The sequence below is a fragment of the Ctenopharyngodon idella genome, chromosome 12 (genome assembly GCF_019924925.1).
Source record: "Ctenopharyngodon idella isolate HZGC_01 chromosome 12, HZGC01, whole genome shotgun sequence".
Classification (NCBI taxonomy): Eukaryota; Metazoa; Chordata; class Actinopteri; order Cypriniformes; family Xenocyprididae; genus Ctenopharyngodon; species Ctenopharyngodon idella.
The window spans coordinates 18520394-18547225 of NC_067231.1; the positions used below are offsets into that span (position 1 = coordinate 18520394).

General features: G+C 37.2%; 1 protein-coding gene across 1 annotated transcript; it reads left to right on the forward strand.

The window, feature by feature from the left end:
* The first annotated feature begins 537 nt into the window (after positions 1 to 537).
* Positions 538 to 18581, forward strand: dusp3a (dual specificity phosphatase 3a). Its single transcript, XM_051915156.1, has 3 exons — positions 538 to 966; positions 8493 to 8719; positions 14696 to 18581. Exons 1-3 carry the CDS (start codon positions 800 to 802, stop codon positions 14902 to 14904), a joined length of 603 nt encoding a protein of 200 aa, XP_051771116.1. The 5' UTR covers positions 538 to 799; the 3' UTR covers positions 14905 to 18581.
* The last annotated feature ends 8251 nt before the right edge of the window (positions 18582 to 26832 follow it).

Consider the following 26832-nt stretch of genomic DNA (forward strand, 5'->3'; position numbering starts at 1 on the left):
AACATTTTATGTTCATACACAAATTATGCCACTTTATCAATATCCAGTTAACTTTCTTTCTATTGTAATACACTTTTGGCCCAGATAAAAACATGTTTTCCTTATGGGAGCACTTGTAATAGACTTCAGTGTCTGTCAAATTTGACATAATCAAGCAGGTAGATGAAGTTTTAGAGTGAAAATATGTGGGTTAAAAGCCACTTGTTGGATTAATAAAGGAGAGAGAGAAATAAATAAATAATCTTAATTACTTTTATTAAGCCTGCCTGTCACAACATCAATTAGCTAACACACAAATCTAGCCTCACATGAAGGGAGGGGTTAATGCTCAGTTATATTCTCGTGTTAATAGATCAATGGGCGGATTACTTGTAGAGAATAACCGTTAAGGACATTGTTTTACGCACAACAGGTGACATGAATGTGTAAAATGCTGTCTAACCTATCTGAACTGTAGATGGATTCGACGATTGAGTAGCGTCCCCTTTAACACTGCTCTCATTGACTCGTGTATCGGTGCGTTGTCGCCATCTTCCGCCAGTTCTGTTACCGACCTCACCGGAGCATCACATCAGACCGCCGGTGGGCGAGTCCGGGTGTGTCTGTCTGCCTGCGAGAGAGCGGCCGTGCGAGCGTGCGTTCAGGAAAGCTCGCAAATAACACCGAGAGGGGAGGGAAATAAAATGCTGGGGAATCGAAAGCGGTCACATCTTCATCACTAGACACTTGTTGTTTCTTTCTTTATTTTTTATTTTATTTTTATTTATTTATTTTTTTGCTTTTGGAGGAGGATAGAAGCATGAAGAAGCATCTCAGCCCCGCGAAGGTACCACTGGAAGTCACCGTACCAGACACCGAGGTGACTGTACAACAACTCAACAAGCTGCTGTCAAACGGCAGCGGTTTCTACAGCCTCCCAGCACAACATTTCAACGAGGTCTTTCCCAGGATTTACATCGGCAATGCGTAAGTTCAAACGATCTTATGTAGACCCTTCTGCTTCTGATCGCAGGAAAACAGTGACAGTTATCTGCTTTCAGCTGTTGGTCAAATGTGTTGATTCGTGAGGTGGCACTGGCAATTGATCTGTAGCAGGATCAGTACTATCCGAATCTTTTACATTGTCTAGGTGCGAAACAACAAACCTGTGAATGTAGTGTGTCACATCTCCACCTACGAGAACAATCACGAAGCCACAGGAGATTTTGATAACGTTTACATAGAGTCAGTTTGAGTCAGACTGCAAGAGAAGCTGCTTTTCTTTCTCCACGACCGTCCTCTATCGGTAACATCTCGCTATCTCTCTGAGATCACTGGTTACAAAATCACTTCATTTCGACATCAGTCACGTGTTTCTTTGTATTAAATTATTACTAATGCATATTAAGTGCATATTTTCTCTCTCATACAAAGAGAAAACGAGCTCTAGGGATTTTAATGAGTCAGTTTTCTCGATTCACATATTAAAATTCCTGCCGATTTAACTGCATCAATCTTGAAAGATGATTAAATCTTGTGCTAAAGAAAATAAACATTTGTATAATTGGGACTTTGGACTCAACTTCTGTGACAAGTCCACTGTCTCCACTATTTGCATGGTGGTTTTAAGATAATCCAAAAAACTATAAAGGTAGTCAGATTATGTTAGTTAATTTATTTTCAGGTTTAAAGTCACCATGAAATCCAAATTGACAATTAAAAAAAAAAAAAAAAATTCTTTAATCAAAATTACGGAGCCCCTCACGTGACATGCGGGAAAAAATAAGTATATCATGGCCACAAATTAACAATTTGTTCCCACAACTTAATGTTTTAATAACAAAATTCGGGAGGAGCAACGTTCAAATAATCTGACTAATCATCATGTCGTTTCAGCCAACTGTTAGCAATCAGTAATCAACATATCTACCCAATCAGCATGAGTGAAAGCATATATATAGACACAGTCAACTCACTCATATTCCTCGACAGTTTTGCAGCATCCCTCCACCACCCCGTCTCCTCACATTTGCCTTGTTACTTTCCTAACTGGAAAACGGGGGGAGTACTCTGGGTTCGGGCCAAATACCGAGCTCGGAGACCTCTCCTTGGACAGCACGCCAAATACGCATACTATTTACTATCTGATTATTTGTAAGTGTGAACTTGTGAACTAATAATAGGCTACATCAGCACGTTTTACTAATTCGTTCCCTCGTTTTAAGTAAAGCCGGGTGCACACTGTACAATTTTGGCCACAAATTGGCCACCTGAGACAAATTTTGAGAACCCTAATAGATTCCTCTGATTCTCGGCCAAATTCTTAAGTCTTTGATCGCTCATGTTCGCCGACAGCCGTGTCAGAAGTTTGAGGCACAACCTCCTACGACACCTGTCGAATCAAAAACCAATAGGAGCACAGAACCTGATGACGCAATTAGTGAGACAACAAAACACCACTTGCAATATTAATGCTAGAGATTGTTTTTGTTTGCTAGCCACTATTTTCATTTTATTAATCATACAGGACAGAAACTTCTTATATTTCAAAAGATCTGTACATAGTCTGGATGCAGCTTATTAGACTTCCCGCTATGGCATCAGTAATAATCAAACAACCATAAATCTAAGAGAGTAAAAAATCACTCACAGCTCTTGAAAGGTAAATGTTCTGAAAGCACTCTTTATTGCTTGTAATGTTTCGTTGTTCCTCATTATTATTTACTAGGCGACTCGCTTGTTTTGAAACTTTATATATGCCCCTATATAAAATTCTTAACATACAGTTGTATTAATGTAAATAATTAAAAGTTAAAAAATACAAAATAAGCTACTTTTAATTCCATATGTAATTAAAAGCAATTAATAAGCAAATTAATTAATAAGAAAAAAAAAAGTATCAAGAATCCTTTTGGAATCGGATCGTGACTCCTAGAATCAGAATTGGATCGGATCGTGAGGTGCCTAAAGATTCCATTTCCCACCCCCTAGATAATATATATATATATATATATTGCCTGCAATTTAACTAAGGTCTACTAAAATGTGATTCCAATTTTTTTTTCTTATATCGCGATATAATATCGATATCGTCTGGACAGTGGAAAATATCGTGATATGAATTTTAGCTCATATCGCCCACCCCTAGCATGACGCATGTCAGGCCACGTACAAAATAACTCCCCTCACACTTGCAGTGACATTTCTTCTTCTGTGATAATGTGTTTAGTGGCATGAGGGCGGGATAACCTGTCACTCACTTAGCATCATTATTGCTGTAATAGCTGTCATTTCAAAGATTCACAGCCCTTCACTTGAGGCAAACTTGAGGCAGATCAAAGAAATTATAAGACGAAATTAGTTGTCATGACATCAAGCCAACTATGGTTGCAACATAATTCAACGGAACTTGCGACCATAGTTGGCTAACGATACTTTTGGGGAAACGCATCCCTGATTAGTTTCCTAAAATATTTGTTCTTATGGATAGTTTGTGACTAATAATATGAATGACAAGATATAAGAATTACTTATTGTAATAGTAATTTAATAACAATTCAGTAAATGATTTAACATAATATAAATTGAAATATACCTATACACTAGCCAGGTACATAAATTGTCCAACATCTGGCCATTTTAGTGATTATCAGCGTTTGTGAATGATTGTGCCTGTTTGGCAGATTAACAGAGGTGTTATCTTCCATTGTGTTAGCTCCAGAATACTGTTAGGTTTTCAAATATTCTGAGCGGATTTCAAATAAATAAAAAATGTTTTATTATTGAATATAATGTTTATTTCTGTAATGAAACTGTAATGATCTACTAATGGCAACTGATATTTTGAATGGTTGGAGTATTGTTTAATGCTTTAATTTTCAATGCAAGACTGTAAACAACACACCCATCTTGGACATAGATGGTATTATGTTTTATGAGTTATTTTCTCAGTGTCACTTATTTCTTTAATGAATCAGCTCACATAAGCATCATTGTATTGGATAACTATTAGCATATTATCTCTTTGTAACAATCAATTTGAGCATAAAACAACAGTCTTATGTCCCTGGATTAGTCTGTGCTCCTACGAGCAGCAGGAATTTACATGTGGTCATTTGTAGATATTGACAAAACACTCTCACTGAGCTGCTAATGTCTGTATCCGCCCTGTCTGTATCTTCCAGATTTATTTATATTCAATTCTGATGTAATGGATGGATAGATATATAGATAGATAGATAGATATACAAGTCTACAATATAAGCAAAATACACAATGAACACATCTACCTGTATGATAAATAGACAACTTTATAGAATACACTTTACAGAGAAGTAAACCTTGCACAACAAATTCTGCTGTTTTTCCTCCTACACAATATGCACAGTATGCACAAAAAAGTACATTTTGCACATGTATTATAATGCACAGTGATTTACAATGTATTATATTAGGACTAGTATTACAAAAGCATAATGTCTGAAATGAGATGATCCCATCCATAATTACCCATCTAGATAAGACTGAATGTCCACATTGTTTTCAGCACGTACTGCACTGTTGTTGTTTGTTCAGATTCTTGCCAATACAGCACATTAATAAACTGAGTGCAGATATAAGAGTGTGCCAAATCTTTGGGATTATCATTCAGTTAGTGTTATGATTGTAGGATATGATCTATGATACTTTCTTTAGTAATACAAAGTCATTATGTTTATATATAATAATTAAAATCCTAGAATTGATGATGTTTTCAGCATTTGTGTGTCCTTATCACTACTAAAAAAATTTTATCAGTTCATGTTGAAAGAAACATCCAGAGCGATTTGGACCTTTTACCTTAGGTAAAGGTGCAGTATGGGGCAATGGGCCACTTTTTTCATAGCACACCACTCTTTGTAAGACTTACATTAATAATGCATGTAAAGGGACTGCAGTGAACAGAGTGCAGGACAGGTGAACAAGATGCAAAGCAAACACTTTCTCTCTCTGTCTCTCTCTCTCTCTTTCTATCTCTCTCTCTCTCATGCACATGCATACACACATACATATACAAACACAGGGAGAAATATGACCACAATCTGCAAAGGCTCCATATAGACAGAGTCTCACTGGTTAGGGGAGAGTTTGAATTATGGGTGTTGGGCGGCGCATCAGAGTCCATCACTTCATCACCACTGAAGAGCCTGCGCTGCTGGCAGAAACAGAGACTGATGGGCTGCTACATCCTCCAGTTATAAACCAAAAGGGCTGCAGACTTTATCTTTATTTAGGGTGTTCTTTTGAAATACTGTGGAAATACAGTGTCATATATTATTTTAGGGAAGTAATACCTAAAATACCTAAAATAATAAAATATATGTATACATATATTCTCCACATGTGCAGTCTTTCATCTACTGCATTGTTAAGAGGGATTGTGCTGAGGAGTGGACGAGAGAGACATAAAGAGGCTGGATTTTTAGCAGACAAAGATGAAAGAGTTCCAGGTGCTAAAGCAAAATACAGACAATGCAACTACATGTCAGAGCATTCTGCTCCGCTCTCTTCTCATCTCTTGTTTTCTCTCTCTGTGGACTTAAAGTCCTATTTTGGGCACTACGCTGGACGCCTATGGCTCTTTGTATGCCTCTGGGCGGCAGCCAAGATCTCCTTGGTGTGTCTGTTCTGGTTTAGAACACGGCTGTCTCCAGGGGCCCTCTGACATCGGCCGACATCTCTGCCAACTAAAAGCGGCTCCACAATTCACTCCAATCAGTCTCAAACTAGACACAGAAAACCATTCTGTAGTTGGGGCTTTTTGGGTGGGGTTGGCAGGGTCTTGGGTTTGTTGAGGATGCGCAGATTGCCATTGTTTATCGCAAATGGATAAAACTTGTACGTTACAAAAGGGGTTACGTAAGAGTTTATGAAGAATTAATGATTACAAGGTATTTAGCAGTGAAAGAACACGAGAAACGTCATTCAATTTTAAAATACCTTTAAAAATATATTTGCAAATAATGCTCTGTTTACTAGGGGTGCAACGGTTCAAATTGCTCACGGTTCGGTTTGTATCACGGTTTTAGGCTCACGGTTTCGGTACGGTTCGGTATGTGCTATGTTCAGGGAAAAAAGGACTACTGTCAAAATTAAAATAAAGAAAATAAGAACAAATAATCAAACTACAAGCAACAGCACAAATCAATACAATAGAGCAAAGATTCAAATAAAATAAACAGCTCTTTTCAGGTAACTAACAGTAGTTTTCAGGTACAGAAAATAAATAAAATAATCAAATATAAAATAACACTGCATGTTATCTTTACTGTATAAATTAAATAAAGATTAATCATTATTTAGTTACAAAAGCTATTCAGTCAAGAGCAGTGAGTGATTTATTTGTCATTTGTTGTTTAATTAACATTAAAAACACAGGCAGCAGGAATAGGCTTCTTTCCCTTTAAAACACAATGCACGATTTTTTCGACTGTTACACATTCACTCAAGACATAACCGACTATATTTGTTAGGATACTTGCCAAGACGGGCCTGTTGACATAATTTTTGTGTGAATTTGTCCGTTCAAACGCATGACTTGAAAGAGAACTCCATATTTGCGCGCTGTCTGAGATAAAGGGCGTGCGCGCTTCAGATGAGTGCAGACACAAATCTTCTCACAGCACGCGCGAGTTCTCTTTCGCGTTTTGCTCTTTAATGTTTAAATTAGCAAGGCTTAAATGAGTTTAGTTTAAACACAGATAGCAACGTGCGCTGTTCAGGTCTCACCTGCGCTTGTGCGCCATCAACACCCGGGTGATGACGCCGTAAATGACTGCTCATATTCGAGCATACGGCACTCGCAGTGAACCAAGTTTACAGAGAGTGACAGTTTTGTTCACGCTTTCATCATGACTTTTGTAACATTTTGGGAAGCCAAAATGCGTATTCATCGACTGAAACATACATTATCCGAACTCTGTCTGTTTTACACGTTGCTATTGTCAACAAACCTTGATGTGTAGTCATTCGAAATGAACCGGGGTGCAAGTGCGTGCCGAACCGTAAGTGGAGAACGGTACGGTTCGATTTTTTACCGAGAACCGTTGCACCCCTACTGTTTACACTGCCAGCAATTTTACAATTGAGACATAGTGCTGGTAAAAATAAGGTGTTAAGGCCCATTCACACAAAGGACAATAACTATAATGATACAGTTTTAAAAATCTTTCTAGTTTACACCACAATAATTGGAATCCCTTTCAAAACTATTTTTATTAGCTGATGAATGATAAAAACATTGCCAGTCAGAATCCATTTTGCTTTAAAGAGTTTGAGCATTTAAAGAAGCAGAGATCATAACTGGAGCATGTACTTATAACAAACAACATTATCGTGCATTGGTGTGGACGCGAATATATTTATCGTTATAGTTATCTTCCTTGGTGTAAACAGGCATTTAATTTTTTTGGTCAAAGATTCAGCTTTCTTGCTGCCAGAAATGAATGCCAACAATTTCAAAGACATGGTTTTCCATATGCATTTTAAAAATTGTGTCACTGTGGGCAGAGACAAATTCTTCACTCCTATTGGTAGACGCTGCATGTTGAGCACCAGAAAGGTACTAAAGACATTGTTAAAATACGTGACTGCAGTGGTTCAACCTTAATTTTATGAAGTGACGAGAATACTTTTTGTGCGCAAAAACAAAACAAAAATAACGACTTTATTCAACAATATCTTCTCTTCTGTGTCATTCTCCTACGCTGTTTATGTTCAGCACTTCCGGGTAAATGTATAGGTTTTTTCAAATCTTTCAATCTAATGGACAAAATAAGCTCATGCAATTTACATATGAACACGCCCGGAGACGACGGAAAAACATCAGCTTTCGTTTCTGCTCTAACAGCCACAAGACCATGGCGAACGCTGTAAGTGCGTGTTAGAAATAAGGAATGGTGAGAGAACATTGTGCTTGGTACATTTTTTGTCTTCAAACCAAACTTGGGTCTTTAGCCGACAAACTTTAAATCCTGTCTGGCTAGCACGCTTCCCATAATGTTTACACGTTAGGTCAGTAGGCGGAGAGTAGGCGGTCTTTTGCGCTGTTGGAACACATTCGACCACATGAGCTGTATGAAAGCAATCCGGTCAAATGCATTTTCGACTACCTCTGGAAGTGGCCTAGTAATGTTTATGAACATCACCACCATTTAAGATGATTATTCATGTTCTTACTTTTTATAAAGTATACTTTTTATGAACTTTGTATTACTGAACACGCCCACATCTAGTCACGATTCAGATTTATATCGCTTTGTTGCTGCAAGTTGCTGGCAGCGTGAACGGGGCTTCATTGAAAATGAACAATATGGTCATATTTTCATGGTCTTGGTTTCATTGACTCAGTCTCAACACACTTCTGGTCTTGACTTAAAGGAGGTGGTCTCAATTACAACACTGCCTTAAAACATTACAAAATTGGTTTGTTTGTTCCAGGTGAGCTTCACACGTGCTTTGCTTCTGCTCCCCAGGTTTGTGGCCCAGAATGTGATGCGTCTGCAGCGGCTGGGTGTGACACACATACTGAATGTTGCAGAGGGAAACTCTTTTATGCATGTGAACACCAATGCAGAGTTCTACACAGGAACTGGGATCACATACCACGGCATACAGGCCAATGACACTGAGCAGTTCAACATCAGTGCCTTCTTTGAGGAAGCGGCAGACTTCATTGATAAGGCTATGGCACATGGAAAAGGTTAGCTGCTCGTCCTTTTTCTATTTTTGTAACTTTTTTTGTCTTCTTTAGACCTAGAGTATGTAAATTAATTGTAAAGAAAGCATTTCCCATTCAACAACAATACTATCCCAAGATATTACAGAAATCTGGTTCAGACCATTTAAAATAACACAGATTGTTGATAATTCATGAAGTATTAAGCCAGAAATGTCTTTGCGGAGATAAAATACTTACATGATGACTATGTTGTGGTATTCATAACTTGACCTTTCTCTAACAAGCCAAGTTGCTTATTTTTTTTTTACACCAACCCTTTTCCCTTATGCCAGCATTCTTGTATTTATCATTGTTTTTTATCCTTTTCTTGCACAAAGTACAAACAAAAGTCCGGACGTAAAAAATGAAAGGAAAGAATACAGTAGATTTATTGAAATGTTATATGTATCCATGGATAATAATGTATCCCAAAGTGGATCTGGTATAGTCCCTATGCACAAATTTTATCCCTAGATATCTCACACCAGTCGTTTTAATTGGTGCATTTAAACCCATCTTTTATGGCATGGATTTTATGCCATCTCTAACACAGAGGAGCAATTATAAAGCGTCTTAATTGCAAGTCATCTTGGCAGCAGGAGCCCAGTAAGCGGTAAATCAGACGGCATGCCTGGGTCGAGGGAGGACACTAATCTTTTCACTGAGAGCTTAAGCTGAAACAAAACCTCTAGAATATATGCTGCCACTTCGCAGCCCGGCTGAGCTCAGCTGTGACATTTGCGACAGCCATGCTTACAGTGGGCTTGATGTCATCTGGTGAATTTGCAGTCTGAATCACAATGAGCAGTGGGAGGGATAAAGGTCTGAGTGCTCCTGCTGCCTCTGAGTCACACTGAATCTGTTTTAAAAATATGCTCTGCATAGGGGTGGGTCACGATGGCAGATTTGTCGACTAGTCTTAGATTCTTTCTTGTTTTTAAGCGTAGATGCTTTAAAGGTGCACTGCGGAGGATTTTTTTTTTTTTTTGCAGGATTCCATTACATGAGTACCTAAAAAAAAAAAAAAAAAAAAAAAAAAACTTTATTCTTGCCTTTCCTATACGGTGAACCTAAAATGATTAATTATCTTAAGCAGTAGGGTCTTAATTTTGTGGGAAATCTCACTTATACATAATTCATCCTTGATGTCAAAAAGTGACATACAAAAAAATTGCATGTGTCTTGCAATTTTATGTTTCAGTGATTAGAATTGAGAGGCCAGAGTACAGTTTAGATATGCGGGTGCACAAGGCGCATACACTCTGCTTATTACACACACAGGGATGGGCAGCAGCACACAAACATGCCAAATATTAAAAATAAAAGGATTACACTGTAAAAGATTATTATTGTGTGCATAAAGATAAAAATGCTTTGGTGGAGTCCGGATTTTCCCGTAGATGGTCTGCTCTTGCACGAGGTTAAAGGTTAAACCATTATACGTTTCCTACTAGAAAAGCGTTCAGTATTTCCGCTTACAAATTCCGCCATGTAAATAGCGAATCTGCCATGGGGTGAGCGCAACTGGCTTTTAAAGGGAATGGGAGATGAGACTCTAATTGGTTTATTGCACGTTACGCCCAAAACACACCCATTACTCATTAAGAGAATAGGGACAACCCTTTTAGACCATGCGCACCAACCATTTTTCTCGTACTTAAACTAGCAAAAGTGGATTCGGACACGCCCCAAGTGCACTTGCGCCGTGTGATTTAGACCATGTGCTTAGATCATTAAAATAGGGCCCTTAGTTTTCCCATTTGTGTACACCTCTCCTGTCTCCATGTTGAGAGAAATCAGGAGTGAGGTGCAGAGGCGTTGTGTGTGCTGTGTAAACATGATGGTTTTTGTAGTTGTAGACCAGGGGTGGCGAACTCCAGTCCTGGAGAGCCACAATCCTGCAGAGTTTAGCTCCAACCCTGATAAAAACTCATCTGCCTGTAGCTTCTCTTCAGACCTTGATTAGCTTGTTCAGGTGTGTTTGCATAGGGGTGGGTCACGATGGCAGATTTGTCGACTAGTCTTAGATTCTTTCTTGTTTTTAAGCGTAGATGCTTTAAAGGTGCACTGCGGAGGATTTTCTTTTTTCTTTTTCTTTTTTCTTTCGTTTTGAGTACCTAAAAAAAAAAAAAAAAAAAAAAAAAAAAAACATTATTCTTGCCTTTCCTATACGATGAACCTAAAATGATTAATTATCTTGAGCAGTAGGGTCTTAATTTTGTGGGAAATCTCACTTGTACATAATTCATCCTTGATGTCAAAAAGTGACACAAAAAAATTGCATGGTCTTGCAATTTTATGTTTCAGTGATTAGAATTGAGAGGCCAAATTCCAGAGTACAGTTTAGATGGTAATTTGTCATTCACACAGAGCAAGTTTTTGCATTTAAAAATGTGACAAAGGGCAGTGAATGGAAAAAAAAAATGCAAGGTTTAGAAATACGTTTGTTAAAAGTTTAACTTTTTTAACTTGAGGGCCATGATTTTAGAAAACCTTGTTATGCGAGATGGAGCAAAAGATGTGAGCGCAATAGTCCGTCAAGCACGTTATCATAGAAAGCAGCAGAATTAAATGCAAAAATGCATTTTATGTGAATGACATCATGCAAAATAATGTCTCTGGCCGATGTGTAATGTCTCTCGCTGTTTTTTGAGGCTCTTGCAGCATGATGTTTAACAGTAAAATGGTGTGTCAAATAAAAATAGATAAATGTTTTAGTTAAATAGTTGAGATGCCATTCACGGTGCTATGGTCATGTTGGGGGTAACATGAGTTAAATAATCAGATTACTTTTTTCAAGTAACTAGTAAAGCATTACTTTTAAATTTACAACAGAATATCTTAGGGCCCTATCATTCACCCGGCGCAATGCGGCGCAAGGCGCAACACAAGTGTTTTTGCTAGTTTCAGCCCGACACAGTTATCATTTTCCCGTCCTGCACCATGTAGCAAATGCATTTGCGCCCGTGGGCGTTCTGGTCTGAAAACGAGGTGTGTTCAGGCGCGTTACTATTTTGAGGCAACTGAAATAGACTGCGCCACTGACCAACTGAAACCTGGTCTAAAGTCAATGGTGCAATATTTGTTTTGTTATTTAAAGAGAGCGTTAGTAATATGCGCCTATATGCGCATACACTCTGCTTATTATACACACAGGGATGCGCAGCAGCACACAAACATGCCAAATATTAAAAATAAAAGGATTACACTGTAAAAGATTATTATTGTGTGCATAAAGATAAAAATGCTTTGGTGGAGTCTGGATTTTCCTGTAGATGGTCTGCTTGTGCGCAAGGTTAAAGGTTAAACCATTATCCGTTTCCTTACTAGAAAAGCGTTCAGTGTTTCCGCTTACAAATTCCGCCATGTAAATCTGCCATGGCGCGAGCGCAACTGGCTTTTAAAGGGAATGGGAGATGAGACTCTGATTGGTTTATTGCACGTTACGCCCAAAACACACCCATTACTCATTAAGAGAATAGGGACAACCCTTTTAGACCATGCGCGCCAACCATTTTTCCCATACTTAAACTAGCAAAAGTGGATTCGGAAACGCCCCAAGTGCATTTGCGCCGTGCGCTCTAGACCATGTGCTTAAATCATTAAAATAGGGCCCTTAGTTTTCCCATTTATGTACACCCTTCGTCAGAATATTACGCAAACCTGCAATAATTAAATGTTGAATAACAAATATACTTTATGTATTTAATCTCACTTTATTAACCAGTGTCTTTGCTGCTGACTTTTGATGATCCAGTTCAACCATACTGTTAAGCAAACTATTAAACATCACATTTTTGTCTATTTTTTTTTGACATTGCTGAAGTAAGAGTTTGAACTTTCTCATCCTGTGTCCTATTCTTTTGCAATCCATAATGGCAATCCACAGCTAAGAGGTTTGAGCTGCGCCCTCTACTGTTCAGGCGTGAATTTGCATTTCCTTCTGACAGGCTTATTCTTTTCACTTATTGTGCAAAAGGGCCTTTACATTTGCCCAAAATAGAACTTTTTTAATTAAAAAACAAACAAGCAAGCCCATCCTAAGTGAGAAAAAGTAATGTGTGCATAAAGATAAAAATGCTAACACATTACTTTACATAAAAAGTAACGCAGTTAGTTACTTTATTAAGTGAGTAACACACAATACTTTTAAATGTCGGGAATTTTCCCTGCTTATTACAACTGTGAGTAAGCTACATATACTGCAAATATCGCTATAATAGCGCTCATTCTAAAATCTGAATAAGATTTATGCTTTTTTAAGGTATGAGCATACATTTTAATTTGCCTTATACAGTTATTCACTGCTGTTATGTTATTATGTTATGTGTTAGATAATATTGTTTTAATTCAAACACTTAATTTAAATTATTTGACAGTGGTTTGGTTAACAGCATGTATTTTAAAGCAGTTAATATAATGACTTAAACACTGGTTAAATTAACATTTAATTCAACAATACACTTAATTCCTAGGCATGCTATTAAAAAGCCAGATAATTTGCACTGTCCTGCCTGTAGCCCTTTAATTATTATTTCTCAAATTCGTAAAGAGCCTGAAGTGGACACTGGTCCATAAGAACACATCAGAAAATTAAAAAAACACACTTAACAACTTTTTCAGAGAAATATCGCTGGCTGTGAATAGACTTAAAGGATTAGTTCACTTTCAAATGAAAATTACCCCAAGCTTTACTCAGCCTCAAGCCATCCTAGGTATATATGACTTTCTTCTTTCTGATGAACACAATTGGAGATATATTAATAAATATCCTGACGCATCCGAGCTTTAAAATGGCAGTGAGCGGGATATGAGCTGAAGAAAGTGCCTCCATCCACATCCATCCATTATAAACGTACTCCACACGGCTCCAGGAGGTGTTAATAAAGGCCTTCTAAGCGAAGCGATGCGTTTGTGTAAAAAAAAAAATCCATATTTAACAAGTTATGAAGTAAAATGTCTAGCTTCCGCCAGATCACCTTCCGTATTCTAAGTCCTACTCCTTCCCTATTCAGCTTACGGAAAAAGCTTAACTGATGCGATGCCAGTTCTTTTTTTCCGTAATTTGAATACAGAAGGTGATTTTACTTCATAACTTGTTAAATATGGATATTTTCTTACACAAATGCATCGCTTCGCTTCAGAAGGCCTTTATTAATCCCTCCGGAGCCGTGTGGAGTACGTTTATAATGGATGGATGTGGATGGAGGCACTTTCTTTAGCTCATACTCATTGATCCCACTCACAGCCATTATAATGCTTGGATGCTTCAGGATATTTATTAATATATCTCAGATTGTGTTCATCAGAAAGAAGAAAGTTATATACACCAAGGATGGCTTAAGGGTGAGTAAAGCTTGGGGTAATTATCATTTGAAAGTGAACTAATCCTTTAAAGACATGAAATATTATTTCAATTCAATTAATATTGTCCATCCGAGCAAGATGATTTGTACCAGCTGGTGCAGCCGGCCCAAGAACACATTCTATGTGAACATGCACATCCTTAGGAACCAACTGGCTAGTCGATTTTGAAAATATGTAGTTTTGCATATCTGTAGCACTGCATTGATCCACAGGGAGCAGAGATTTAGGAATCAATGAAGGCTATCTCCTTGACACATAAACAGCACAAAGACTCACAGGAGAACATAAGTAAGCGGGGCTGCTGGTGGAGGAGGCATCAGGTTTCAGATCCTCTGCTGTATCTGCCAAATAAGCACAGCAGAGGCTGGCAAGGTGAATTCCTCCAGGAGAGTGGGCAGGTCAATAATGAATGTGAACGTGTGTGTTTGCATGTTTGGAGGGGATTTGGCCTGAAGGTTGACTTGAGAAGGTTTGCGATGAAATGACGGATGTTGCGGCAGAGGCCACATTTGTATCCTCAAAGGATGAAATCTTGGGTAGCACTCCAAATTCTGCCTTTTTAAATCTTTTTTTTTTTTTTCTCTCTTCTAGGAAAGGTTTATGTTCACTGCCGTGAGGGCTACAGCCGTTCGCCCACTATCGTCATCGCTTACCTCATGCTCCGTCACAAGATGGATGTACGAGTTGCCACAGCTACAGTAAGACACAAGAGAGAGATCGGCCCGAATGATGGATTCCTCTGCCAGCTATGCCAACTCAATGAAAAGCTGGCGAAGGAGGGCAAGTTGAAGACCAAATGATAGAATGTGCTCTACCCCCACGTATACTCTCAAATGCAGGCACACACAGTCAAACTAGTGTGCACAATATTTCCTGTCCAAGTATATTAACAGAATGTATACATACATCCAGAGCATATGCATGGAGGTATACAAAGTGTATTCAAACACACACACTCTCACATACACACTCACACGAGGTGTTGTCAGTATCCTGAATAATTACTCCTGCCTCCAGCTGGCTGGTAAAGGGAAATTTACTGGCATATCTGAATAATTAAGGCTGTAGAAGGAGCAAGGGTAGCATTTTATATGTCATCACAACTGTTTTGTTTTTGCATATTTCCCATGATAATCAGTGTCTGTTTTTCACCAGGTACACCTAAAGCATTCCAATTGCCAACTATTTGTATATCTAACAAATTCAACTTTTGGAGCATATTAGCCCAATCGTCATCTGTAAAGTATAGCACAATCATCCAATAGGCTCCTATACTGCGATTGTTCATTCCTTTCCTATTTGTATGTGGAGGAATATGATATTTAGGTATAAAAAAAAAGCATGAAAATACACCTTTTAACTAATTTACAGAACTATGGCCAGATTTTTTGATGGCTTTCCAGCATTTTAAATCAGGACTAAACAGGAGGACAAAACTGTTGTGTACCAGCACACAGCTCATTCACTCTTTCAACACAAGATAAATTAACATTCCACAAATAGTAGCATACAATCAACAAGATATATCTACAACAAGCCAACCGTATGTTGTAGCTCGGATTCAACAGACGCTACAAACAGGTTCAACCCGGTTCTATGCAGCAGTGATAATGAATCAGCCCCATTAGATCTCTTTACTCTGGAATCACTGTCTCTCACTGCCAAGTCTCATGCCACATTTTGTCCACCACAAGATCACAGTCAGCCTTGACCAGAGAGACACGTCCGATAGGTGGAGAGCCTTTGCCATCCCAACTGCCTAATGATGTGCCCTTACACAAGGTTTGTTACCCAGAGGCTTAGTGCGCCTTTACATTGCTAGTTTAAAGATCACAGAAAGGAGTGCAAAGCGTGTCAGTGACGTCTGTGGAGCGTAAATATTTAAAGATAGCTGTTGAATTAGAGTAGGTTTACTTCGGGGCCAGCTTTGTCTTTAAAACAGCATCGCTTCAGCACTGGAATTGATGCGTTTTGTTGAACTGCTGGCGTGTTTCATGTTTTAAAGGGGTCATATCATACATATTTTTATCATTTAATAATTTCCCCCGAGGTCCACTTATAACCTTAGTCAGATTAAACAGGCCGTTTTTGCGGCTGTGCCTTTAAGACTTCTATGTAAGCATCCTCTTTGCATATGAAACTAGTTAGATTGATGAGTTACTGATGGTTGTACAGCATCTTTGCAGCAGGCTCACAAAACAGTCCGCATTGAAATATGCTGTTTTCAGATCAGACTGAAATACAACAATGCACAGAACATTTCTCTTATCGGTAGTTATTCTAGTGTTTAGAAATAACAGTATCAATCCTACTTTGTCTGTCCATATAGCTTTTCCAGGACTGGTTGGGCCATGTTGATGTGTAAATGTTAAAATATTGGCTTTTTTGATGTTAAACATTTCAAAATGAGACATTTTTTAGCTTGGCTTCAGTAAAGAGTGTTTTTGATTCCGGTTAACCCCAAAAAATGTGGTTTCTCATGATATGACCCCTTTAAAGAGAACCAACATCAGTTTGATGTTCATGAACATCATTTGGAATAAGTGCATGCGACAGTTTCAAACATGTAGCTTTTTGAAATTATCTAATTTCTATTGTCAAATTTGATCAACCTAATACTATAGCCCCGGGGCCTCTGAATATTTATAAACGAGGGGAAATACTATCATACAAATCGTAGGCTAGATTATAACACAAAGCACTACTTATGCCTCTTTTTTATATTTCTATATTCCAGATATATAGCCTATACTTGTATATACATATTTAGATGTTGACATATATGAATGTATATGAATTGTCCATAATATTTGTGTATGACCAGTATCTATTAACAATAGAAATATCTAATATATTGTATTCAACATTCACTTTACTTTAAAATATCATGAATGCCGTTGCACATTTACCCATTGTTTCATACACCTTATTGTTTGCTAAAAGCTTCCATATTGTCCTGTTTTTCTTTTCACTGTGATAGAGGGTGGTGTGTTTTGCTATATTATTTTCTTTTTAAAAATCATTTTTATTGTATTATAGGATTCACAGCTAACACTGTTGCAGGCTATCTCACAGCATTCATTCTACTGTACTTTATCTTTGGGGTTTTGTCTAAGAATATTTAAAATTGACAAATACATTTATGTATGAAAGCATTCAAACTATAAACATTCCTTTATTATAATCTGGAGACCTAGGCTTTATACAACCTAACCAACTGTAGCTATGGAACCCTGTGTGCCGTCATAAAAAAACGTGAACCAATGAGGATGGTCTGTGCCAATGGCAAGCAAACTGGGAGCTTATCAGTCATTATCAGACGTCTAAACTGAAATCTGTCTGTTCTTTTAGAGTTTTTAGCAGCAACTTTTAACCTCAAAAAGCAACAATGGCGCATTTTGAATAAGCATATTTGGAAATTTCAACATAAAATGTGTTTGCTGGCGCTGTTGGCTTCAATGCTTCAGATGAGGAACACACCCTTTTCTGAAATGGATCTGTGGAAGGAGAAACACTGCCATCTGCTGTTGTTAACCCGTGTGGTTTGCACAAACTGTCCTGCTATGTATTGCCTTTTATTCATATGTATCCGATTGTATGTTACACGGTGTATAGAAATTGTAAACAATGTAATTATACAGGGAAGATTAAATGAAAATGGTTGTACCACTATATGGCTTATATGATGTCAATAGTATTTAACAATGAATCACAATGCTGCTTGGTCATTTTGTATTTATGTCCCATTATCAATATGTGATTGTTTTTATCTAATATTTTCAATAGCACTGATGTTAAAAGAACACTACCCAAGACTGAACATGAACTGTCTAAGGTGTCTAAATTAAACTTACATGTCCATATGCATACGTGAAGCACTGTGGAGCATTTTTGCGTCGAAATTTGTTTTGTCCACGTGTATAAGCACATAGCTGCATTCATATGTGCACGCCGCTCACTAAACGTAACTCTATATCGTCTATGTGCAGTCTTTTACTCCTGTATGCTTTGTGTTGTTGCTGTAATGTGATATTGTAGATGATTGACCACTTGTTTGTTGTAAAGGACATGGAAACCTCAGCAGTTGCAAATTTGGCAGGAGAGTTTGGCACAAATGTTCACACTCTCAAATTATGTTTAACATTTTGAGTTAGGGGGGTACTTGATGTGGCTAAATGACAGAATTCTGGTTTTGTTTTAATTTGACTTAATCAGGAATGGAATTACAGAACGCTTGAAATGGAGGTCAATTGAATGCATTCACATGACACAGGCTGTCTAAACATCCCACCTTAAAGCCTTATCCTGAAGATGGATTATATTTTTGATTCATGTCTTCACTTCACAAAGCAAGGTGTACAGCTTCTACGGACACTTTGTTGAAGTGCACTTGATTAAATCACAGTTATTTTTCTTACATTGGAAAATCTTTTTCTTTTGTTTTATGATGTCAGAAAATAAATGGCTAAAATTGAAATATTGTGAATTTTTTGTCTAAGATTTACTCATCTAGCTTAGTGATTCCCACCTTGTTAAACCCATAAAATTACAAATTAATATAAAATATTAGGTTGACAATTTGTGTGAATGACACTTGTAGAGAACTATTTGCGCACATACGCTACTGTTCAGTAGTCTGGAGTCAGTAACATATTATTTGAAAAACATTAAAGTGACAGTACAGAAATTCCTATTTCACATAAATGCTGTTTTTTTTTAACTTTCTGTTAATCAAAGAATCTTTGAATCGCGTTTTCACCAAAATATTGAGCGCAACAACTGTTTTCAACATTGATCAGCATATTAGAAGAATCATGTGACACTGAAGCAAGTAATAGTTGCTGAAAGATAAAACATTTAAAAAAATATCACAAGAAAATATTACCACAAATTCTTGAACAGTAGTGTACACGGATAAATATGTAAATATAATACACTGTAAAACTCAATAAGTTCAGAATACTCAAATGTTTTGAGGTAATGAGTTTCCTCAAATGTTTTAAGTAAACAAACTCATTTTTCAAGTAAGTAGTTTAAAATTTTTGTGACAAGTGGGGTGGGGCCGAGAGCCGTTGAAGCGGAGCAAGGCCAGTGTGGTGCACAGGTGTCTCTCATTAACAATCACATCACCGGCATCCCTTCACTCCCACAGTTCTCAGCCTCGCTCCACTCATCATAATGTTAATAACATTCAGTTAATTTACATAAACATCACATTCAGATCTTGGTTAAATGTTAGATAACAAATAACACATGCTATTATAACTATCAAAGAGACTGTCATTATACTTGCATGTATATAATCAAACAACATACTAAGTATATGTAAGCAATAAGGTACGAGAGGCTGTGCTGTATCGTGTATCTGCAACCCCTTCAGCCATGACTTATTCTCGATACAGCACTAGCCTTGAGTACCTTATTGCTTTTATAAAACGGTTACCACACAATACAAATATTAAAGGCAAAAATATGTAACAATGCAACTTTCATGAAGTAAATTCTTCCTTCTGCCTTCCTTCCGCCAGAAAAAATAGTCCCTGACCGTGAGCAGCAACAGAAGTTACATTATTACGTCATTAGATGGTGGCAAAGACTGTCTTTATGAGTGTGTCAGTCAGTAGTGAAGACTTTTACATTGAAAAGACTGAATTGTTGTGAACGCGGAACAAGACGCAACTGACAAATGCTTTTACTATATATAGCAACTGTCAGTCACGGGAAAACCCCTTAACTGTTAAAAGGACAAGATTATTACATCGGACATTTAAACTGATTTTTTATTATGAACATAGGACTGACCTGAAGGAAAATGCTAAATCTGAATGCAGGTAATAAATTCGATCTCTTTCTCACAATACTCTTCTACATAATACAATAAGCTTCAATGAACAATATCAATTGAGATCATACAGTTTACGTTGCTAAGAGTGGTTGCTAAGGGTGTTGTGTAGTGATACACAGAACTGTTGGGTGAAGCAGTCATAGCCCTATTTTATCGTATTGACCAATCAGAATCAAGGACAAGAACTAACCGTTTTATAAATGGTCTTAAAAGTTTTGCAGCCCATCCTTAACCTAACCACAGGCTCTACTCTTCACCACAATGGTAACCCTACAAAACTAACATAACAGAACCCCCTGTAAATCCCAACATAACACAACATTAAACACTATGTATCCCTATGCAAAAACACAAAATAACACTTAATTTCAACATTTATTTATACAGTCTGATGCAAAGCATGCTGGGAATTAGAAATCTGCTGCAGCTCAACTCCATAATTTTAAGTTCATCTTACTACAATGAAATTTTGAGTTCACGCAACTTTTTTCTTTTAAGTACAATTAACTTTCATTATTATTTGAGTGAAACAAACTCATTTCATTTAATTAATTTCACTGTTTTGTTTTACAGTGTATGATATAATAAATAACAGTGATACTTTTAAAAGTGTAACATCAAACAGTATCCTCAACCTTTGACACATTTTTTTCCCCTTTCTTTTTTCTTGTATTGTCTCTCCAAAGTCCAAAGCCAGAAAAAACACAACTTTAATATTACATTTCATTTTCTCGTATTATTCATATTGCTCAATGCAATAATAAATTATTTTTTTGCATTTCCTCCTAGAAGCATGAGAGGGACTCATTTCTCATGTACAAGAGTAGTTTGCATGACAATACACTATTAGTTCTCCTTATGTGTTGCAAGCAGTCCATGTCTGTGGGCCTCTGCGGTCTTTGATTACAACAGAATGAGGCACATGAAAAAGCACTCACAACAGCCCCTAATTACTCCTGTTAGATAACAGAGATAAGTATGGTAACATTCAGCTGAGTACAGACTTTAATGCAACATTTAAGAAACCTCAGCAATTCTACAAAGACTGTGCAAATGAAGTACTTCATTTGTTGAAGAGATCATTATAAAATATGAGTAGGTTTTGGGTCAGGGTGTGTGAATATTTATGTATTTATGGAAGTACAGTACAGTACAGTACAGTACATTATTTATGCACATTTCCAAAAGATGCTTTATGGTAAGAGTTTATAGTCTGTCTCCAACAGATGGAGACAAACGCTTCCATAAATCTGTCTTCCTCTGGGGTCCTGTGCTCCTTGTACCATGACCTGCACACTAACAAAATTCTTTCTTTTGACGCATACACATACTCATACTCATATCCACATACTCATATAACACTCTGTCACAGAATCACAAAGGACAATTTGCCTGTGATTTGATGCGAATGGTCTTTGAGGTCCTTTAGCATTTGTTCGGCACACCTGGCGCTGGGGATGACCAGCTTCAGACTTCATATATCCACAAGGATCATTGAAAACGTTCAAATCAATTGGTCTGACACTAGGGCCGATCTCTATCCACGACCCTGCGCACACTGCAATTACCCAAGCCCAGCTGTGGGGTCCTTTGAGACTGCTGTCCAGGGTCTCCACCCTGTCACACTCACAAACCATGCAGGACCACAGAACCAGACCTGGAGGAGAAACAAAGCACTTCAGACATCAGGACAAACACAGCAGCTAAAACAGAGCAGGCTGGGACGCACACACACACACACTGGGTTTCTATATTTTATGGGGACATTCCATAGACTTAATGGTTTGTATATTCTATCCCCCTACACTAACCGAAAACCTGCTCTTCACAGAAAACTTTCTGCTATTTTAGATTTTCAAAAAAGATCTTTTTTTATGATTTATAAGCTTGTTTCCTCATGGGGACCAAAAAATGTCCCCAAGAGGTCAAAATTTACTGGTATTACTATACTTGTGGGTACATTTGGTCCCCCCTCCCCACATGTATATTCTCTCTCTCTCTCTCTCTCTCTCTCTCTCTCTCTATATATATATTTTCTTTTTTTTAAAGGGGTGGTTTATTATGATTTCACTTTTTTTAACTTTAGTTAGTGTGTAATGTTGCTGTTAGAGCATAAACAATATCTACAAAGTTAGGACGCTCAAATATGGAAGTAAAATAATGCCATATGTTTTTGAAACAAAAAGCATCTTGAATTGCACTACTTGAAAAAAAATATGCATTGCATTAACCGTGCTTGTATTTTAATGCATTGTATTTTTAGGGCTTGCATTTTTATGGGCTGAAATTCAACATGGTTTTTTATTTAAGCTGTGAATATTTCAATTCAAAACAGTTCACACACATTTTCATAGTTAAAAATTCAATAATTCACATTCACCTTTCAGATTTCACTTCCAAAATATTCATTCTGTTTAAAAATACAACCTATAATATTCAGCAGGCAATTTTCGGTCCATTTTATTTCGCGTCCACAAATTCAGTGGTTCAAATTTCAACATTTCACATCCGGGAACTGCAGGAAAAGCAGTAGAGTACCGAGCATAATCTCCATCTGCTGTTAGTCGACCTCACCAGCATGTGGTGCAAGCGCATGCTGATGAAGAGCAGAGCAACAGTTAGAGCAAGTCATTCATTTCATTAATTAAAACGGATTTACATTAATGGAGCAAGCGGTAAGTGCATGTGTAATTATTATTAGGGACAGTATATATGCAGAAAAGCTAATAAAGACACAAAAGTTGTGTTTACATTTAATTCAATGTCTTTACTGTTACTTTTACTGTTACTTGTGTCAGCTACATGTAAGCAGCTTTCTCTACAGTGAACGAGATTATAACGTTATTCCCCGGTACTGATGTACAATTCAAACGTTAAATCTGAGGTAGACATATAACTTTCCTTAACTTTATATCATGGCTGTGCTGCAGTACTGAGGTTTCCCTCACACGTCATACTCCAGGATTCCCCTGCCATCTGGACGCTTAACTTAGCTTTTTAGACTAGACAGTGATATAAAAGACCACTGAACTCGCACCTATACTGTAATATATAGGGTACAGGTAAGCAGATGGACTCAGAATATGGACGTAACGTGCAAAGTTTGATGCTAAGCGTTTCCTAGTGAAATACTGGAAACTTATATGTCTACCTCAGATTTAATGTTTGAATTGTACATCAGAATCAGAGAATAACATTATAATCTTGTTCACTGTAGAGAAATCTGCTTACATGTAGGTTACACAGGGATTAACAGTAAAGACATTGAATTAAATGTAAACACAACTTTTTGTGTCTGTATCAGCTTTTCTGCATATATACTGATCCTGATAATCATCACACATACACTTACCACTTGCTCCATTAATGTAAATCCATTTTAATTAATGAAATGAATGACTTGCTCTATCTGTTGCTGTGCTCTTCGTCAACATGCGCTTGCACCACCTGCTGGTGAGGTCGACTAACAGCAGATGGAGATTATGCTCTGTACTCTACTGCTTTTCCTGCAGTTCCCGGATGTGAAATGTTGAAATTTGAACCACTGAATTTGTGGACGCGAAATAAAATGGACCGAAAATTGCCTGCTGAATATTATAGGTTGTATTTTTAAACAGAATTAATATTTTGGAAGTGAAATCTGAAAGGTGAATATGGATTATTGCATTTTTATAATGAAAATGTGTGTGAAATGTTTTGAATTGAAATATTCACAGCTTAAATATAAAACCATGTTGAATTTCAGCCCGTAAAAATGCAAGCCCTGAAATACAATGCATTAAAATTCAAGCATGGTTAATGCAATGCATTTTTTTTTTTTTCAGTTACTGCAATTCAACATGCTTTTTGCTTCAAAAACATATGGCATTATTTTACTTCCATACACAAAATTCAAAGCAAAGGGAGATATTTTCTTTTAAAGAATTCTCTGTTTAAGGACTACAACAAATGGCTGGTAGGAACTACAACGAGCTTCTTCCCGGGTTGGTGACATCTCACCTAAAATTTACATAAACCCTGCCCCCGAGAAAAGGGGTGAGGCCATGTTATTACCACGATACAGCATGTAACACAAATGCAATAGCATGTCATAAAAGCAAGATAACAACATGACAAGTTATAACCGTAATTAAACTAAACCCTACCTGTTCTATTTTCATGCAGTATATATTCTCTGGCTCTGTAGGCATCTTACAACAGTTCCCACACGAGCAATTTATAGATTATCATGACAGAATATGCTAATCAATGACTTTAAGATAGTTAACTCCACATCAGCTACATAAATTCATCAACAAACCATTCAGAAACGTCCTGTTGCATTCTACATGTTGTCACTTCTTCTTGAGTCTCTCCATCATTGTCCGACTTCGGTTTGAACATAAAAGACTGAACAGTTTCTGACATTTTTAGTGAGTCTTCGTGAGGTAATCGGTGCTAGGGATGGGCAGATCGATATGAAGTATCTATATATTGATACTGACATTGAGTATTTAAAGTATCGATACTCAAATTAAAATATCGATACTAAGGTGTGTTTTTTTTTTTTTTTTACCAGTTATTTTGTTTATTTAACAATAAATTTAATGCATACAATATGCATTGAATTGGACAAATAAACTATGTTAGCGAATAATTTGTAGTAGAAGTATTTTCTGCTCATCTGAACACGCAAATGCTGCAAGTCAGAACCAATCAATCACAGAGAGCGTTCGCGCACTGCCGACACTACATTCAAACAGGGCTGCGTTTAGTATCGCAAGAAACCATTGATGCTTTTGGGAAACGCAGCCCAGAACAATGCTTAACAGAAGACAGAAAAATATAATATTATTATTATTAGTTATTTCACAATAAACAAAATGAAATAGTAGCCTACATAGTTTGTGCAATTACATTTATTTAAATTGAAGGTTAAAAGTTCATATTGATGTTCTGTCAGAATACAAATGTTTCATTTTATGGGTGCAACAGCCTGTCATTGGCAGCTTATGAAAATGAACCATTACTACAGTGACCATAGTTCAGCTAGGCATATAGGCTTATTTGTAGATTTTCCATGGTTTACCAAGTAAACATTTTAACGACGTGTAAACAAAAATACAATCTAATAAACTGCAATTAAGGCATATTGAATGTTAAAATGCCTTTCAAATATAATGTTAAGTGGGTATCATAACCCATATTACTCTTAGTAATTCAATAATTAAATAAAGGTTAAAACCCTGACAGCAACATAGTGTCGGCACAGATCCGGCCCGCATCTGATCCACGTATAATCCACATGTACCAGATGTGGGCCGGGTCTGGGCCAGACTATGTAGCCGTCTGGGAATCTATAAGTTCATATTAGAGGTATCGTATCGGTATCAATATTGGCGATAATGGCCTTGAAAGTATCGGTATCGTATCGAAAACAAAATAAGTGGTATCGCCCATCCCTAATCGGTGCTGCTATGAGCTCTTGAAACTCTGCCCTCTTCTTGAGAGCAGCAGCTCATTTGAATTTAAAAGGACACACAAAAACGGAGCGTTTTTGTTCACCCTCAAAACGTGACAAATTTAACATGCTATAAAAAATGATCTGTGGGGTATTTTGAGCTAAAACTTCACATACACACTCTGGGGACATCAGAGACTTATTTTACATATTGTAAAAGTGGCATTATATGGCCCATTTAACATTTAAATTCTTTTACTATACATGAGCTTAATTTCACAAAACAACAACTAGAATTGAGATGACAGAATTAGAATTTTTGGGTGAACTAATTCTTTTAGGTCATGGATGATATGTCAGTGTAAATTTGTTAATTAATAAGAAAGAAAAGGAAAATATTATTTTAAGAAAATTATAATTGTGTTTTATATTTTTATAAACATTGCCTGACAGATTTTGTAACCATGAGGTGGGCTTGACCAAATTCTGGATAGATAATTTGGCAGAAGAACTTAGTTTCAGTAACAAGAACTAATCTTATAAAAATCTCATTATTAATGCCACTTCTTGTAAATGATATCCCCCTTTTTCTTTGTCGTCTTCCTTAATGACTGGCTTAAATGAAAAGCATATGATGTTCCCCTTTTCAACTTTTTTGTCCCATTTCACTGCATGCTCCCATAATGAAAACTTAAGAAAAAAAGGAACATCTGTGGAGCAGCACTAATTATTGGGAAATATGGGAGAGAACATTCTTGGAATGGATGGGCTTCAGATCCTCTTCCAAGCACTTGTGCCCGCAGTGGTGTTGCTCGTTTCATCTTCCTGCACTCTGCTGTTGTGTCGTTCCTGCGGGGCCTTGCCAAGTGCGTCTGATATTTATTAAAGAACTGTCATGTAAAGAACAGCAGAATATGGCTGTGTGGCTCCTAAGGGTCCAAGTCAGATTGCTGGCGAGATACTGGCGGGGGTGTTTGATTTGGAAGCAACTGGGAAGGATGTTATAGCTGGATGGACTGTTATTTTTCCAAAGTCATTGTTTTATTTTAGGCGTGAAATATGCACACGGCACTTGTTCCTAGTCATGTAGAACAACAAATTAGACACATCTAAAGCACAACTTCATTATTGTAGGAGATCAACCGTAATGATCTCTAATTAGCCACAGACACAAAAACCACATGAAAAAGGATCTTCAGCTGTGTTATTGATGCACAAATAAAGCCAGAGCTAAGATACAGCAGAGAAACATGCGCTAATGAAGGACAGACTCCACAGTTGACCCCCATTTGCAAGGTCAAGTATTAATCCATTCGCTAGATTTGGAAGAAACTGAAGTCTCAATGTGGGCGGTAGAAAACCAAAGTGGCAAAAAGTTCAACTAATGTTTGTAAAATGTTTGGGAAATGAAAAATGCAATGAGCTCTATAACAGGGTACAGCT

Bases quoted from the DNA above. Each gene is read 5' to 3' on its own strand.
- dusp3a (XM_051915156.1), top strand. From the start codon at position 800: ATGAAGAAGCATCTCAGCCCCGCGAAGGTACCACTGGAAGTCACCGTA. The intron at 967-8,492 runs GTAAGTTCAAAC...TCTGCTCCCCAG, and splicing joins AGGATTTACATCGGCAATGC to GTTTGTGGCCCAGAATGTGA. The intron at 8,720-14,695 runs GTTAGCTGCTCG...TCTCTCTTCTAG, and splicing joins GGCTATGGCACATGGAAAAG to GAAAGGTTTATGTTCACTGC.